The 18,351-nt window shown below is 35.6% G+C and overlaps 1 protein-coding gene across 2 annotated transcripts in view; it reads left to right on the plus strand.

Moving 5' to 3' along the window:
• The window catches only part of KCNH7 (potassium voltage-gated channel subfamily H member 7), a 474,127-nt gene that overhangs the window by 324,663 nt on the left and 131,113 nt on the right, over positions 1-18,351 (plus strand). For both annotated transcript variants that reach the window (XM_035007888.1, XM_035007889.1), the window contains exon 4: positions 16,210-16,638. In XM_035007888.1, the coding sequence (XP_034863779.1) occupies positions 16,210-16,638 (429 nt within the window). The remainder of the gene's footprint in view (positions 1-16,209; positions 16,639-18,351) is intronic.

The following is an 18,351-nucleotide window of genomic DNA, read 5'->3' on the forward strand; positions in this document are numbered from 1 at the left end:
TTCTTCTTCTTCTTCTTCTTCTTCTTCTTCTTCTTCTTCTTCTTCTTTTTCTCAACATATATTGCATTATTTGTTTCAGAGGTACAGATCTGAGATTCAACAGTCTTGCACAATTCACAGCGCTTACCAGAGCACATACCCTCCCCAGTGTCTATCACCCAGTCACCGCATCCCTCCCACCCCACCCCCCACTCCAACAACCCTCAGTTTGATTCCTGCGATTAAGAATTCCTCATATCAGTGAGATCATATGATACATGTCTTTCTCTTTTTGACTTATTTCATGTTGAGTTTGAATTTTTGAGTCACCATTAGAAAAGCTTTTACCGGGGCGCCTGGGTGGCTCAGTTGGTTAAGCGACTGCCTTCGACTCAGGTCAAGATCCTGGAGTCCCGGGATCGAGTCCCACATCGGGCTCCCTGCTCAGCGGGGAGTCTGCTTCTCCCTCTGACCCTCCTCCCTCTCATGCTCTCTGTCTGTCATTCTCTCTCTCTCAAATAAATAAATAAAACCTTTTTAAAAGAAAAGCTTTTACCATTCCAAGGTTGTAAAAATTATTTTCATAGAACTTGTACAGCTTTAGAATCTCTGATACATTTTAAGTTTAGCTTCGTTTATGTTGGTTTATATATATAATATATATTATATTGGTTTATATGTATCTGTGTATATATATGTGTATATATACACACATATATATATACACCTTGGTTTAGCAAAGTATATATTTAATTTATCATTTTATCAATGGCTCTCCAGTTGTTCTAACATTATTTATTAGAAAGTCTATCTTTTCAGCAATAATTTAGGATGCCACCATTATCACATACTAAAACTTCCTTATGTGCTTGAGTATATTTCTGGACTCTCTATTCTGTTTCGTTGGCTTATTTATCATTCAGAAACACACTGTTTTAAATATACAATTAATCTCTGATATGACATGCTCCCTTTGACATTAATTTTCAGGGGTTTGAGGCTATTTCTTGCTAAGCATTCTGTATGAACTCTAGAAACAACTTGTTGAGATAAGGAAAAATTATTTTGTTTTTTTACTGGATTTGCATTAATTTTAAAATTAGTTTGAGGAATATTAACATCTTTATGATGTTGAGTCATTCTATACAAGAATATTACATGTATTTTCACTTTTATTTTTTTTTTTTAAAGATTTTATTTATTTATTTGAGACAGAGCGAATGAGAGACAGAGAGCATGAGAGGGAGGAGGGTCAGAGGGAGAAGCAGACTCCCTGCCGAGCAGGGAGCCCGATGTGGGACTCGATCCCGGGACTCCAGGACCATGACCTGAGCCGAAGGCAGTCGCTTAACCAACTGAGCCACCCAGGCGCCCTAAAATTTTTAATTTTTTTTAAGTAGGCTCCACACCCAGTGTGGAGCCCAACGTGGGGCTTGAACTCATGACCCTGAGATCAAGACCTGATCGAGCTGAGATCAAGAGTGGAACGCTTAACTGCCTGAGCCACCCAGGCGCCCCTATTTTCACTTTTAATTCTAGTTTTTGTGTCTTTCAGGAGTGTTCACAATTTTTTCTTACTCTTTAGTTTGCTACTTAGCTAGCATTTAACTTTTTGTTATTGCTGAGATTATAAATAGGATCATCTCTTTCATTGTATCTTCTGATCATTTTTAAGGCTAGTGATTTTTTTCTGAGTATGTTAATTTTATATCCTACTATCTTAGTGAGTTACTTTAGTTTCCAGTTGACTCTCATGAATTTTTCAAGTAGAGATTGTTTTACATTTTCCTTTCCAATTCTGATATATCTAATAGTTTTCTCTTGTTTTATTGTGCTAGCTATTACCTCCAACATATTATTCAAAAGAAATTGATGGTAAACAGCATGCCTTGTTCCTGGTTTTTGTATGCATGGCAAGGGGTTTTCATTAATTCAAATGATAGCATTTGGGTTGAGTTGTATGTGTTTTATACTTTTAAGGCTTTCCATTAACTTATATTTATTAAGAATGGTGTTAAAATTCATAAATTGCCTTTTCAGCACCTGTGGAAATGAGTGTGCTATCCTTTTTATTTTTATGATACATTTTATTAATGGGGTTACTAACATCTCTGAAAGGAGTCACATATGATTATGATGTATTTCATTTTGTATTATGCTGTTGGATTCTCTTTATCTAAAATTAATTTAGGATTTTTACATCAGTATTCATTAGGGAGACTGACCTGTAATTTGTGTGCGTGTGTGTGTATATGTGCAATTTCATCAGGTATTGATATCAATGTTATAATTCCTTCAGAAAATAATTTGGAAATTCTTTTCTATTTTCTATGCTAAAGAACTATCAAATAGTTTGGGGATTATCTGAACTTTAAAAGTTAAGTATGATTCTCCTGTGAAATCATCCAGGTCTGATACTTATTTGTGGAGTAGCTTTTTGACAAATTTCTTTCTTTTTTCTACTGAGATTGGACTATTCAAGTTGTCCATCTCAACTAGTATCAGTTTTGCAAGTGTTTTTTCTCAAGAATTTTATGTAGATTTTAAAAATTTATTTTAATAGTATTATGCAAAGTAGTCTTTTATGATTTTTTTAAGATTTTCTTGGTTCTATTTCCTTGTTATATATTTAAACCACTTTTTAGTCTTTGTTTTGGTTGTGCTTTTTTTTATATATTCTGGGAGTTAGGTTTTCCTTTGTTTCTTATAAGAAAAAAATGATACTTCTCTTTTAATTTATAATTATAATAGGTACTTATATTTACTGATATAACTACTATGGTTTTTCTTAGTACTAACATATTCTATGTTAAATATACTCTCTTAAAGCATGTCATTATGTTATGTTCTCTTTGCTTTTTTAAAAAGTTTAACTGTGTGGTTTGGGGTTTGTTTTATCCTGTTTTTGCTTTTATTTTGGTATTTGAAAGTATTTGTAGTTTTTTTCTGGTAGCAGTCTTTATAAGAAAATTTTATATAATGTCCATAATCTTTCCTCTTTTTCCTCAGACACTGTATTTTGATTTCTTACTATGAACAAGAATAAAATTAGCCTGTAATTCTTTTCCTCCCCTTTCCACCATGCAATTTTAGTTAATAATATCTGTTCTAATTCTTATCTTTGCACTCCTAAGAATGGTCCTCTATCATTCCGTTTGTCAATTTAAATTATATTATTTGATTCCTAATTTTTACCAGCAAGATACTTGATGAACTTATTCTATATTTCCTTCTCCTCTCATTTTATTTTGTTGCAGTATTTCTAGCTTGTCAGAGGCTGTGATATTCACATTCTTCTCACTTTTGTTTTGGTCTTAAATTTCTAGTGAAATATATTCAATCCTCAACACTAGTCTCCATCCCCACCCCCCCAAAGAAGTGATGTTTTTCCAAGGCTGCTAACTGAGGTCTTGCGCACTTTCAAGTCACTTTCTGTAGTCTCTTTAGTAACCAGTGCTCTGACCATTCAGGTCACACATCTGCTCTCAGTATTTCTTACATAGTGTGGAGTCCTCTTCATCTGTGGATAAACTGTATTTGACTGTGTTCCATCCCTCTGAGAAGACCTTTGTACTCCCCTTTTCTTCACTAGGTTTTGGCCCAACTCTATTGCAGTGTGCTTTCCTGAACTAATTCTGGTGGTCTTAGGAATTTATTTCCCTGCCTATATGTAAATTAAAGTATGTAATGTCTCTGTCTCTAATTACTCTTTAGGCATAGTTTATGGATATTTTTACTTGTCTCATTTATTGATCTCTATGGTTTTTAGGAAGATCCATGAAGAAATTGGAATTTAGGTATCTGTTATTGTCTGTGGGGAGTTGGAAGTCTTGTCACAAAACTTTAATATTTGAAAAAAGAAATTTCCTGTATATAAATTCACATAGAAAACTATATCATTAAACCTAAGTTGCATACTAATACTAATACTAATACTCAGTTGCATACCAGCTGAGAATTTTTCATAGTATCAGTTACTTCTTTAGGTATGTCCAAATGACAGTATGATATTCTGTTAAAGCAATATTGGGAGAACTATATTAATGTGATATGATACCAATATACTGAATATCTTATTCTGAACAATATCACACTTGGGGGACAACTCTTTATCAAAATCACCAATGTGTCAGTCTCCCAGGTGACATATTTAAAAACAAAATTGAAGTACTTAAAAAAAATTATTGTAATACCAAAGTCTTGTTCCTTTAAGTTGATAACTATTTTTATTTCTTTATATCTCCCACTAACCAATTCAGTCATTATTGAATGATTCCTGGGAGTATACTTTAGGTAATGTCAGCTTGTATCTTGGTCATGAATGCCAGTAAGACCTTTTGTTTTGGGGGAATGCCTGATTTTATTTCTTCATTGTCTTCACAAATTCTTTATTTTCCCATAGAATAGTTATCTTGCATGGTCCATCAAATTGGATGGTAGTGAAAAAGGGAGTTGTGTATCAGCAGCGTAGCAAAAAAAGGGGGGGGGGATTTTTTTAAAAAAAGTATTCATTTCAAACTGAAGTACAAATGGAGAATCGAAACTTTGATTCCTTGAATGGAAGATAATCTATATAGTAGCTTCCCAGGATGTAACACATAATCTATGCAATTTTACACTGTGATTAAAATAGCATCTCATGTGTAAGCCTTAGCAAATTCAGTAGGATTGCTTTTTATTTTGTGAATATGAGTGGTTTCCCTACACTGCAGCTGTCACTCCTATACAGAGTCATTGGGGAAAGTATAAATATGCAGATAAAATTGTTTCCAGAGAATTACAAAGGACTATTGTTTACAACCAGTATATTAGATTTGATTATACCCTTCCGTCATTTTATACTCTGGAATTTCCTTGACTTGATGTCAATTTTTGAAACGTTGATTGTTAAATTGAGCAGAAAAGTTAAAGAGAGACAAATTACACTTGGTAGCTTCTGATACTATCCAAATTCTACTTTGTATTATTTGCGATTTTGGGGAAAATCCTGCTGATTATTTTTCTTTAAGTACAATTTTACTATCTGTGTAAAATAATGGTATTAGCTATTTCAAACATTGTAGTTCCAGTGGTGACCACCAAAACTAACAAAAAAAGAAATAAGAGAAAATCAAATATTGATACACTTCTTTTTTTGCCAAAACATCTTAACCTTCAAAATGCCTAATTTCTTATCTAAATAAGAAATATGTAAGTGTGTGGGGGTGGGTGTGCAAGCCCCCAAGTGTCAGGATTTAAGTAGAGTAATGGAGACAAGGCTACCATTTGTTTGAGAAGATGTGGGTTTCTGTAAATATAACTGCCTCTCCTGAAATGAAGACAGAATAAAGGGAAAAAAGGTGAAGTGACAACACAAGAACTACAGATGAGAAGGTGAAATATTAAACTGAGAATTAATAGAAAAGAAGCTAAATGCACAATAGAAAAGATGTATCATAAAAAGGGACTATGATTAATTGGGCTGAGAAAATTCTAGAGACTTGTTTTGCATCGAATAAAGTGGTAAATCATTTCTCAGTATAAATATCTAATTTCTGGTCAGGAACCCTACACAACTAAAGTGAGTAGCTTTCTCTGGGAAAAACTAATTTCTCACAAACTTATTCTCTGTTGAAGATAATAGAACCAGCCACAAATAGATGTCTTATGTCCCCTGGGATGAAGCAAGTACAGGAGAGAGTATTATATTAATAAGTGTATCAAATTGATAAATAATGCATAATTGAGTCAATTAATTGCTACAAAAAATATAAATGCCAAATAAAATATGTAATTAAGCCTTCTCTCATTGATGTTTTTTTTAAAAACCCTAACATCTGAAGAATGGAAATGATATCAAATGGAAGAGAAAATTATACCTTTCCTACCAACTAAATGGGGGCCACATCTAAAAGAACTAATAGAATGGTGAAAATGTGTTCTCTTTTTTTTTTCTGCTCTAATATCTGTTGCTATGAAATATTTGCACAATGTGGAAGACAACCAAATTATGTGTTTTTGCTAATCAAGTTTAAGAGACTTTCACTTTATTATTTTAAATAAAATATATTTAAGTTTCATTTTAAATTATTTATAAGTATGTTTGAGTTTTATATATCTTCTATTTTATGGCAGGGGTCTAGGATCACCAGTCTGACTCTCTCTCATGTGCACACACATGTATGCACACACACACACACACATTTGGTTTTTTAAAAAATTTTCATGGGATTTATGGGGACTTCAATTAAACAAAAATTTCTTGATTTAATAATATACATCCAAACAGAAAACGAATGCATTGTACATTTTTATTTTAAAATTGAAGAGTCAGTTTGAGTCATTATAAAAGTTGATCTTAAGCTCACATCCCCAAGTAAACTTTAATTAATAACATTTTTACTCCTCAGATCGGTTTAAGATAGTTTTTGTTTAAATTTAAGTCTAGTTAATTTACTCTTGCCATTAGTGTCAAAAATCTATGAAATATTCTCATTTTACTAAACTTGAAATATTTCTCAACAAGAAAAGAAGCCCACATTGTTTCTTTTATTTACAGAAAAATTGTGAACTTTATTGTTTATTAATTTATAAATGATTATACTGCAAGTCAAAACTATATATGAGATCTTATTTTTTTTTTTCAGATCTTTCAACTTCTCCCCTTAGCAAGTATTTCAAACTTTTGTCAGGCTTCTCGTGACTCTTAACCTCAAATTCACTCATTTGTCCCCACAGATACCCTCACCTCCACACCTCAGAGCAAGGGGGAAGGTGTGGGCAGGAACTCCTTTAACAAGCCCACCCTCAATAAAGATGTCCCAACAACGTTAACCAAGGCTCAGATTCTACTTGCCAACCCATTCTCTCCTCCATCCCTTCAAAACCTGTCCTCCCCAATCCCAGCCCCCGCCCCCAATATTTTCTAATGGCTCTTTTCCCTTTGCTCACACTCATGCTGCTGAGAGTAGCCTGTACTTCAACAGACACATTGTTTATATCACATATTTTCTCAAAGTTTTAATTAGTCAAGTTTGTTGCCATCATTTAAAAATTGGAAGATTACACATAAAATGAAACTCTGGCTTTTTTGGAAAAATCTGAGTATCTGACTACATGTTGGCAATAAGCTGAAACAGAATACTGGCCACACCTTTCAATGGGGTGTGGACTCTCCTTTTGGCCGCAATCTTCACCTGTCCTTATTGTCTGTTTCTAGCTGGCTTTCATCATTTATGTTGTCTCTTCCTATAGGCATTTGGATTTTCCATATCTACTCACTTGTTTTCCTTATTTCCTTCATTTCTCTGTCCACTAGAACTGAACTCTGTTGTGTTCTGTATGTTGCCCTCTAGGTTGAGTATGCCTTGTTAAATCTGATTCTCTTCTCTCCATTCTTTTATGTACCACGACACCATACTCCTTTGTTTCTTTTGATCTCTGTGGCAGCTAATTTGGTACCATTTTCCTATTCCTCTTACTCTACTCTTAAACGCTATTTGTTTCTCCCCCAGTAGCAGCTTTTTTTATTCTTCTCCTTAGGCATCTTCTCTATACACCCTGGTTGGGCAAACTCATCCATGACCTACAGGGTAAATATCCATTCACAAATCAGTATCTCCAGCCCATACCTTTCTCTAGACTTTCCTTATTACCTAGGACTTCATATATTCAACTGCCCACTGGACATCTCCTTTAGGAGATTTTTAAATTTCTGGAAAACTTAGCATTTCAGGCTAAGACTTATCTTTCCATCTCCAACTGCCATCCACCCATTCCATCAAAAAATCTTGCTCTTTATACATCCTGAATAGTGTCATCCAAGCCACCACAGCTGGAAACATGGGGTTATGCTAAACTTCTCCTTCTCTCTAACCCTCTCTTCTCCCAAACAAAGAGTGATCAAATTCTATTAAGGACACTGTGTGGGTATCTCTCTCACACAGCCCATTGTAATTGCCTAGTAGGTCTCCAACACATCTTTCATGGGCTGATGCAATGGTCTCATAACCAATATCCCTGCTTTCAGCATCTTTTGCTCAGGATCAAATGTCACACTACTGTACATCAAATTATAATGCTCAACTTTTTATGTCCTTTAAATGGTTCTTTGTTACTAACAAGATAAAACTCCAAAGCCCTGTGCATTATACAAAATACCTGTGGAATGACCTCTGATACTTCCCTAGCCTTGTATCCCATCAATTCCCCCCCTTCACATCCCATATTTCAGTGGTGGTTCCCTGAAACCACCACATGCTTTATATCACCTTGTTTGTATAACATGACATGCCCTCTGTTAGAATGTTTTTATCCTTCCAGGATACTTTCTCTAAAGAACTCTTCATCTGTGAAGCATTCCTAACTTGCCCCCCAAAATTTACCTGTTCCTGCCTTTGTGACATCATGGTACCTCATACCTGTCTTTACTACAACATTGATCATATATGTTTGCCTAGTGGACAAGTTACATAAATGACTGAAGAAGGCCATGAATAAAAATAGAAGAGTGAAGTCTGTGGAAAACTGGGAAAAAAACCTACCTTATTTAAAGTGGCCAAGAGCCCTTCAGTTCTAGTTCATAGCAGGGATGTATTTTCTTCCATGCATACCCAACCTTTTGCAAATAATAAATATCCAAAACATTTTTGTAGGATATGAAAGCAAATGAATAACTTATTTTTATTGAGTAATTAGGTGTTTTGTATTTTTTTTTTAATTTTCCTACTGAATGAGCATTAGCCAATGATTCTCCAAGTGTGGGACCATCAGCATCACCTTGCAACATGTTTGAAATGCAAGTTCTTGGACCTTACACCAGAACAACTGATTCAGAAACACAGAAATTCAGCAATCTGTGTTTTAACAAACGCTTCAGGTCATTCTGATAGCCATGAAAGTTTGAGAACTATTGGTATAAGTTAATGTTTACATAAAACTATAAAAATAAATTTTAAATGAAATTAAATGTAAAAATATAATAACGTTAAATTTTTATAGTCTCTTCTTCTTACAGTTCTTTTCAAAAATGAACTTTTTAATCTAATTTAATCTAATCTATTAAGGTGTGACAAAGGAGATTCCATCATCTTTGAAGTGATTAAAATTATAGTCTCCAAATGAAAAGAGAATTTCTACTTTTATGCTTACTAAAATAAAAGTTTGAATTACTCTAAAAGCTTCGGCCAAAGCTAAGTCTATACACAGAAAATGCAGCTGGTAATTTAGACAATTATCTAACTAATTTAAACCACTAAAAATGTATTCATATGCTTTGGACTCAATATTCTGAATAATTGACACATAAGATATATATTTGCCTGAATAGCTACATTACTCCCTCAAATTTTCATCTCAGTTTTCAGACCTCAAGATAAGGAACAAAGAAATTTTCTATATCCTGGCTTATAAAAGGGCATTCATGGTATTTTCACTATTCTCCATTGGAGCCGAAAGTTATTCTTTAATTCAAAGATGAAGAACTGTTGTAGTAATATAGAATTTCCCCCTCAGTGAGCATTATTATAGAAACAATCTATTATTCAGATGAATTTAATTAAAGGTTTTACAACGTAACTAATATTTACTATTACCATAGGTTTGGAAGTTTCCTCTTTTTAAAGATTAAATTTGATCTAGAAAGGGAACTATGACATGGTTGCTAAAAGAAATCTGGGAAAAGTTCAGTCACAGGTGGCAATCAACTTTATCTTATGTTTCCCCCCTAGAATTTAGGCAAAATACATATTTCTAAGATCAGGAAAATTGCTGGTAGGTGAAAAAATTATGTTTTATCTTTTATTAACAATGACTGCTAATGACCATCTAAATCAGCATATCCATGCCAGAAAGTCTGCATGTGCATATCATTTGGAAACATTTGTTGTATGGCAACACCCAAATCAGGGACAGTCCCTGTTCATACTGCATTTGGGCAACTGGTGTGTGTACCATTTGTGTTTGGAATACTTCATCAAGAGAGTCCCTGTCAATGTGATGACTGTATGGTCATCCCAGGTCAATTTAGGTTAAGGTGTTACTATGTTCACATTAATCTGAACGGCTTCTTTAACTTGGCATTTGGAAAAGGAAGAAATCTATTGAAGAGAAACACAATAACAGTATTGATAAATGAAACATACCTATAGTAAGTAGCTGTCATACAGACACCTTATTAGGTATATATACTACTGATGGCGTTTGCTTTCATTTTCAGTCCCTCTTCACTGAGATATTTTAACCTTGGGTAGCTAAAAGCAGCCCCCCACCCTATCCTGTTTTCTGCCTGATCTCCCTTATCCCAAACCTGTCTTTTCTGCTTCTTTGCTTTAATGATGGCCTGGCCAGGTTGGAAGCAGTGTCTCTCGGACGTCATCCGCATTTATGAACCTGTTCCAGAAGTTCTCTGCTGCTGCTGCAGCTCCCGTGATTGCTGTCCCTGCTACTCCACACCAACCTCCCCCACCTGCACCCACGTGTGCCATGCGCTACTGGGTCAGGACTCACATTGCTTCAAGGTTCCAATCTGGTCTCACACTTACTGCCTTTTTCTTTGTTATCTCTCACCCTAGGAAATCTCCCGGGAGTCTTAGTCTTTCAAGGCATTACTGACCACATCTGCTCTTTTAAAGGGTCCCAAATTTACCTTCAGATTTACTAGATAGATGGACTCCCTGGCGATCTTTTCTGGTCACTAACATTAGGACCACACTGGCTGCACTGCCCATTTGTCACCCACTGATCAGGTTAACCAGGTCAGTAGGGACTTCCCACTGAGTGATCCATTTTCCCAGTCTAACTGCCAACCACTGCCTTCTTTGACAATATTATGGGCTGTTCTAGCAGCCTGTGGGCAGTATTGTATACTCACTACACACTTAGGAGTAAGAAAGATTCATCTCCTTTCAGGGTGCCTCTATGGAATTTCTCCCTAAAAACCCAAGGCAGAAATGTCACTTATCTTCCCTGTTTCTCCCATCAAATTCCATCTGTTGCTCTCTCTGACTCAGAGATTAAAGTCATATTTCTCTGTACATCCAGAGCTCTTTGGCTGGAGAAAATCTCACAGTGATTTTTAAGGCTTCCAGCGTCAGTGTCAGATGTGTGAACACCATGATTTTAGAAAGGTACATAGACAGTAATTCACAAATCCTTATTTTGTGTGATAATAGCTGATAGTAGACTTAATTTAGATGATAGGTTTTTTTCCAGACCCAAATCTGGCCATTGTTCCTGCTCTGCACTGTGGACACGGTGCTACTCAGCCAGACACCTTCCTCAGGAATGGGACAGCTCTGCTGCTGGGAATATTGACTACTGAGTGCCCACAGCTCTGCTCCTCATTGGCAATGGTAGTCAAAGACAGGGAACTGCCTTATGTAGGTTATGGAACTTCTCACAGGGTGGCTGTAGCACGTGACTAGCTGATGCAGGAAGACAAAGGCCAGATACCCTGACTTGAATTTGACATCACTCTGAAGGGCTGTTCCAGCTCCAGAGCTCCCAGGAGAGGGGGCTGAAACTCCCATTGCATTTGCATAAGAGTTTAACTTCCTCTGCCCAATCCTGCCTTCCTCCTTTTCCTCAGGCATATCTCCTGAGAACACTCCTCATAAGACCTTTTGCACAGACCTTTCTCAGGATCCAACCTCCCACCACCTCTACTCCTTTGTGAGGGGAAATATCTCTGCTCAGGATCTTCACAATACACCTTTTTCCCTCCCCCCGACCCATGCGTGTCCCCTCCCTTACCCCACTGTATCCTTTAGTTTGCATGACTGCTTGAACTAAAGTTTCTCTCTACTTTTTAGTCCATAATTCAACGAATCAGAACCAAGCAAGACTAAATTCTTCCTGATTTATATTTCACTGGGTTTTCATAGTAAAATTATTAGATAATCAAAGTTCTAAGACTTAGCAGAAATTCAGAGAAGTTGAACAAAGGGAATGATTGGGAATTTGTAATTGTGAGGAAATTCAATGATTAGAAATATATGGGGGACTTTTTGGAAATATTTGTTTTTCTGCAAGAAATATTATTTCTAATATTCTCATTGATTCTTAAATTAGAAAAATTGTTTTCTTCCAAATTCAAGTAGATAAGAACCAGCTCCCAGAGGAGAGGATAAGAAAGAAAGAGAGAGAAATAGCAGTTCAGATTGATAAGGTCCTCTCCATTCTGGAAAGTTTAGTAAAACTATATTCTAAAGTCCCATTACCACAGGAGATCAGGTAGAAATATAGCTGCGATCATTATAATTTTGTGAAAACTATGATTAGCATAAATATATAAAGAAACTCAGAACTGGAAGTAATGTTAAGAGTCAACTAATCCCAGGGAACCCTAGGGGAGGTTAGTAGAAAGGTTTACCTTGGGGGGGAGCGATTTTCTTATTCATCCTCTGATATCAAAAATAAAATTGTGTGTATGCATTTATCTACATTTATTTAGAAGAGAGTTATGATTCCCATTAAATCCTCAATATGGATATTTATGGCCCAAGAAAACACCAACTCTTGGATAAAACTGAAATTAAATAAAAGAAGCTGCTGTTTTATTCTCACTTTATCCTGATTTCCTGTTTGGCCTTGAGCCACAAATTTAACATCTTTATGTATATAGATTGGAGTCATAATTCCAGGCTTTTTAAAGACAACAATGATGGACTATCTGCGTGCTTACATGGGTGAGAAGTAAAAAGCTCTCAGTTAAATATGACACAGGATACACGAAGATGAAGCTTCCAAACTTATATTAGGCAGCTTCTTAAAAGTGACATGTTCTGAGAAAGACTGTAGCAGCAGTTCATTCATGAGTGTGAGAAACCAGATACATCTTAGATGAAAATCATGTTCGTGTAAGCGGTTTATCAGTACTTATAATTATTTGGGAGAGTGTAAAAAATGGGTAAAAACTCTTATTCTGTTGTTCTTATTTCAAATTTGTCAAACGTTTTAGTAAACAAAAGGCTAAATAGTATCTATTTTGGTTAAGTTAGAAACCAAATACAGTACAATATGGAGACTTAATTTATAAGGATATTTTTCGGTGGTGAGAACCATGACAGGATTATACTCATCTATGTTTTATATTTCATGCTTGAAAGTGCTAGCATTGAACAAAATTCTCAATGTGTATTCTTTCTGGATGAACTGCAGTTAGACAACTAAATCTGTAATGCAATATAACATGGTCATATGAACCTACTGATGCAGAAAAGACCATCTGTACCACCTAGGATATGACCAAACTACAGGAGCAAACTAAATGCCTTGTGCGGTCATTAATTTAAGAAAGGCAGTGAATTGTTTTTAAAGGAGGAGGGTACTGTAACTGATGAAGAATGAATAAAAGTAGGCATTGACCTTCAGTGCATTGTAATAGGCTTGCAGAATTGACTTGTAAACTGCTTTATAAGTCAATTCCATGTGCATTAAAAACTAATCAAGTGACTTTGATGCAGTTGACTGATTTTTAACTTGGCAATTTACTTGAGCATATAAGAATTGTTGGTAGAATTATGTAAGAATGCTTGCAAAACAGTAACTGTGATACACTGTTGTTTAATCTTATTTGCACAGATTGGTTACTCTCATCTACAGTTTATTAATCTAGAACTCAAAGGTGAACCTATTTGGAGTTTGCACATTGTGTCATGTCTTTCATCAGAAAGATAAATCAATTACAACTGTATTGAATACTGTTAACTACTAGCTCACAAACGAAAGCTTACAATAATAAATTAGCCTGCTTAATTATCAAATTTTCTGTAATGAGTATTTTACATAAAATGAGAAGTTTAAAACATTTCTGCTCTAAAACCAGAATGTAGCAATTAATAACCTCTGAAAAAGGTGAAATTAACAGTAAGAGTTGCATCAGGTACGAAGGGCATGGTAGAGAGTTCACCATTTCCATGAGCTACTGAGTTCTATTCAATCAATCATTTTTGGTAAACATGGGTCAGTGCAATTCCAGAAGGCTAAGATTATCTAATTAAGTTGGTCAGAGCAATTAAATATCCTAGTTTTCCACAGAATTGAAGCATATTTTCAGTTTAGGATCTGCTTATAGATATTCATTTATCATGCTCAGGCATTCTGTCAGAGATAGGATTTGGTAAGCAAAATAGTTGGGTGCCCTGCCCTCATGAGGCCTATGGTCCACTGAGGGACAGAAATGTTAATCAGGAAAAGGGCTAGAATCAGAGAGATAGATCAAGAGATTGGATTTACTATAGGATTTTGAGGTGTCTTTAAGATTTTTAAGTGAAGATGTCAATGAGGCCAATAGATGTGCAGGTTTGGAACTAAGAGAAGAGGTCTGAGCTAGAGATGCAGATTTATGAGTTATTGGATTAAATATAAAATTAAAACTATGTGTGCATTTACTGGAAGAGTGTATTTAAATGCAGAAGAGTCCATGAGTTTTGAGAGCGTTCTTCCATGTTTCAAAACCATCCTCAAAGCACTGAGGAAAAGTTCATAGTAAATATGTTAAAGGTAAGGGTACCCATGACACTTAAAGAATATAAGAAGGTAGATAATATTGTAGCCCAAAGACTCCGACTGACTGACTAGAAGGGCAATGTGTAATTGTCAAGCCATGGGGCCATGTGGACATAGACTACCCCACTGGCAATAGGGTTTTAGAAACTCGGCATTTTCTTGTAGATGATACTTAGAAAAGCTTTGAATCATGCAATCTTTTTTGGATGTTTTCTCTTATCTCTTCATTTCTTTTAGTAGTTATTAGTTTTTTTAAAAAAAAATATATAAGGAATGCATGCTTAATGTAACAAACAATAAAGATATATAAAGAAGAATGCAATACATTGCCTTCCCCCACTTCCAAGCCCACTTAGCCAGTTAACATTACGAGTTTGGTGTGTGTTCTTTCACATCTTTCTCTACTGCTGTTAAACTCACATTGACAAAATATAGCCTTTTATGATTTTTAATGAAATGTCATAAATATTAAACTGAAACTTGCTTTTTCACCTAACACTATTTTTTAATAAACTTCTAATTCTAATCAAAACACAACTATATGTATACTTTTTTAAAAAGAAGATTCCTAAGTATAAAAATGCCATGATTTATTTAACCATTCTCCTTCTGATGATATTCAGACCGTATCTTGTTTTTGTGTCTTTGTACTACCCTAGAAATGAGGTTGAAAAGTACATATTTTCATTTTAATAGATATTGTACGATGACTTTCCAAAGAATTTGTAGCAATTTGCAATCCCATCAGCAAAGTGCCAGAATGCTTACCAGCATTTTTTGCCATCACTCCATGTTACGTTTTTTTTTATTTACTTACTGCCAAATTGAAGAATGGAAAATTATATGCTCTTTTTCTGATTTTCACTTTTACTGCTAGTGAGTTTATATATTTATTGGTTAATATTTTAATTTTAATACCCACCTTTTAATGTTAGATTTAGTTGTCCTTCTAAGCATCATCCATTGAGATATGTATAACATTTCATGCCATATACTCAGATTTTGGAACACAAAATATCAGGAAAAAGAAATTCTTATCTTTACATCTCTATCTGAAACCAAAAGCCTTCCAAAAATTTCAAATGGAATGAGGAATGTTTTCATACCCTGTTGACCCCACTTTTCTAATCCACACATGACTCTCAGTATTATCTAATACAAACCTTCTAGATAGGTCAGGCCAACTTCTTATGCCCTCTTCTCTTCCCTCTTACTTGAAGTACAGTAGACCCCTAGTCCCCAAACACACACATGCCCTCTAATCTCTCCTGTGTCTGTCCCTTTTACATATGACACCCTATCCCTTCTTTTCCTTTCTAAACTGTACTCCACCCTTCCCATTTCCTTAAAAATGGTTGTATAGTGTATTTAACACTATGTAATATGTAATAATGTGTAATATGTCTTTAATTTATTGAAATAAGAAACCTCGTGTCTTACAAGTAATACTTTCATGTCACTGGAGTATATTTAACCATCAGAAACATGATAAGATTATTTTACTATTTTCTTACTGCTTATGTGGCAATTCATATTAGTCTCAGAAGTTTTCTACAATATCCCTCATTCCATCTGTAAATGAGTTAATTATTGATTAATAACTCTTTTTACATGGTATTTAAATTTGAGTCAATGATACCTGTTCATTTGTTTGTTTGTCTTAAGGGATATGTCTTATATATGTATAATTGTGTGTGTGTGTATTTGTCTTGTAATAATGTTTTTTCCTGTCTCCATTTGTAGGGAAACTTTTTGGGTTTAAATTCCCTGGTCTGAGAGTTCTCACTTACAGAAAGCAGTCCTTACCCCAAGAAGACCCTGATGTGGTAGTAATTGATTCATCTAAACACAGTGATGATTCAGTAGCCATGAAGCACTTCAAGTCTCCTACAAAAGAGAGCTGCAGCCCCTCCGAAGCAGATGATACAAAAGCCTTGATACAGCCCAGCAAATGTTCCCCCTTGGTGAATATATCTGGACCTCTTGACCATTCCTCTCCCAAAAGGCAATGGGACCGACTCTACCCTGACATGCTGCAGTCAAGTACCCAGCTGACTCATTCCAGATCGAAGGAAAGCATCTGTAGTATACGGAGGGCTTCTTCAGTTCACGATATAGAAGGATTCAGTGTCCACCCCAAGAACATATTTAGAGACCGACATGCCAGTGAAGGTATGTTTATTTTTTTTAATATGGAAATGAATATTAATGGGTAATGAAAGGTAATTTCCATATTGTTTTTAATTTTGACATTAATCCCTATGCCTTGGGGGAAGAAATGCAAGTAGATTATGGCAGTTAAAAATTAGGAGTCCCACATTCAGAGTTGTTACTGATTTCCTCTTTGAACTACAGTGAATAATTTGGTTTCTTCTGGCTTCTTTTCTGTGTTTCTGAAATGGTATGGTAACCAATATCTGCCTACCTTATGGAATATTAATTAATGCTTTATATAAGATACGCTTAGGTGATGACACTATCATCTCAAGCATAATTAATTTTGCTGCATTTAGCAAATAGTCAGGCCTTGGGCAGAATGAGTGGTGTGCCTTCACAGGACTATTAACCAAGTCTTGCCAAAGGAAGACGTGTATAAAACGTGGTGTACTGAGTCATCAGAAAGCTATAAATGATTGGGTGGAGTGGAGATAGGAAGGAAGAAGGGGAAAGTTTTAGGGGAAAAGCAACTAAAACAAACCCTGAGAGTATTGAAAGACCAAACTTGAAAACCAAAGTCAGAGCAAGTCAGAATTCATTTATTTTTCCCTGGTCTCTTGGTGTTCACACTCTTACATCAGCCAGTAGTGAAAGCAGCAATGCTTAAAAGACGCTGGCGAAAAGAATTCATCATTAACATGACGATGGCCAACATTTACTGAGTATTTGCTATGTGTGAGACAATGTAAATGCTTGACACACATTAACTCTCATTTAATTCTTACAACAACTCTGTGAGTTAGGAATTATTATTAAGCCCCATTTTATAGATGAGGAAACTGAGGCTTATTTATGTTACATAAATAACTGGTCCAAGGTTACAGAACGCCAGAGTCAGCTTTCACACCCAGGACCACCCGTCTCCCAAGTCCACAATCCACCACGCCTTGCGTTCCTGTGGTAGGAGGGGTCTGTGGACCCACTGAACTTTCCCCCAGGGTTGGAGATTCAGACTACCAGTTGAATGGATGTATCAGTCCCACTTTTCTGAATCCCACAAGTTCGGGTTCTTGAGAGGCCCACTGTTCCTCCTGTGATATCCATTAATATGCATGCTCATCATCACAGCTGAGCTACGAATTTTCTTATTAAAACATAGATCTGATCACTGGGCTCATAGTGTAGTGCACAGGACCAGCTGGCCACAATTATTTTTCAAGTCTTACTTCCTGCTCCTGCAGGACTCCTTCCCCTACTATATATTCCACTCTAAACCTGCACAAGGATAATTGCTTTTTCCGAAAAATGATCACACATTTTCTTGCTTCATTAGTTTGTTCTGCCAGGAATAACTCTTCTCCACTTTGTCCCTCCTCATTCTGCCTCTCACAGGCATAAGGACCCATTTCCCCTTCCCAAACCAAAAGAATTAAATGATTTCACACCCGAGTGTGCAAAGCAGTGTTTGCACATATTATAGCATTTATTACATTCTACCTTTATTCCACGTTTTAAGTCTGTCATTTCTGTTGGATATGCAAAGCACAAACTATGTTTCTGTGAGTTCCCCCAGTGCGGGAGCTTCGGCACAGTTAGCTCTGCAGCCTTAGTCTCACGATTGCCTTTTTCATGGCAGGAACTCAATAAATGTTGGTGTGAAACATACTTCAGAGGACCGTGCTCGTGAAGTATGTTTCAAAACCACACACAACAGGAAATGATTGTACC

Source organism: Mirounga leonina, unplaced genomic scaffold (assembly GCF_011800145.1).
Source record: "Mirounga leonina isolate KUSES-001 unplaced genomic scaffold, KU_Mleo_1.0 Mir_151, whole genome shotgun sequence".
Classification (NCBI taxonomy): Eukaryota; Metazoa; Chordata; class Mammalia; order Carnivora; family Phocidae; genus Mirounga; species Mirounga leonina.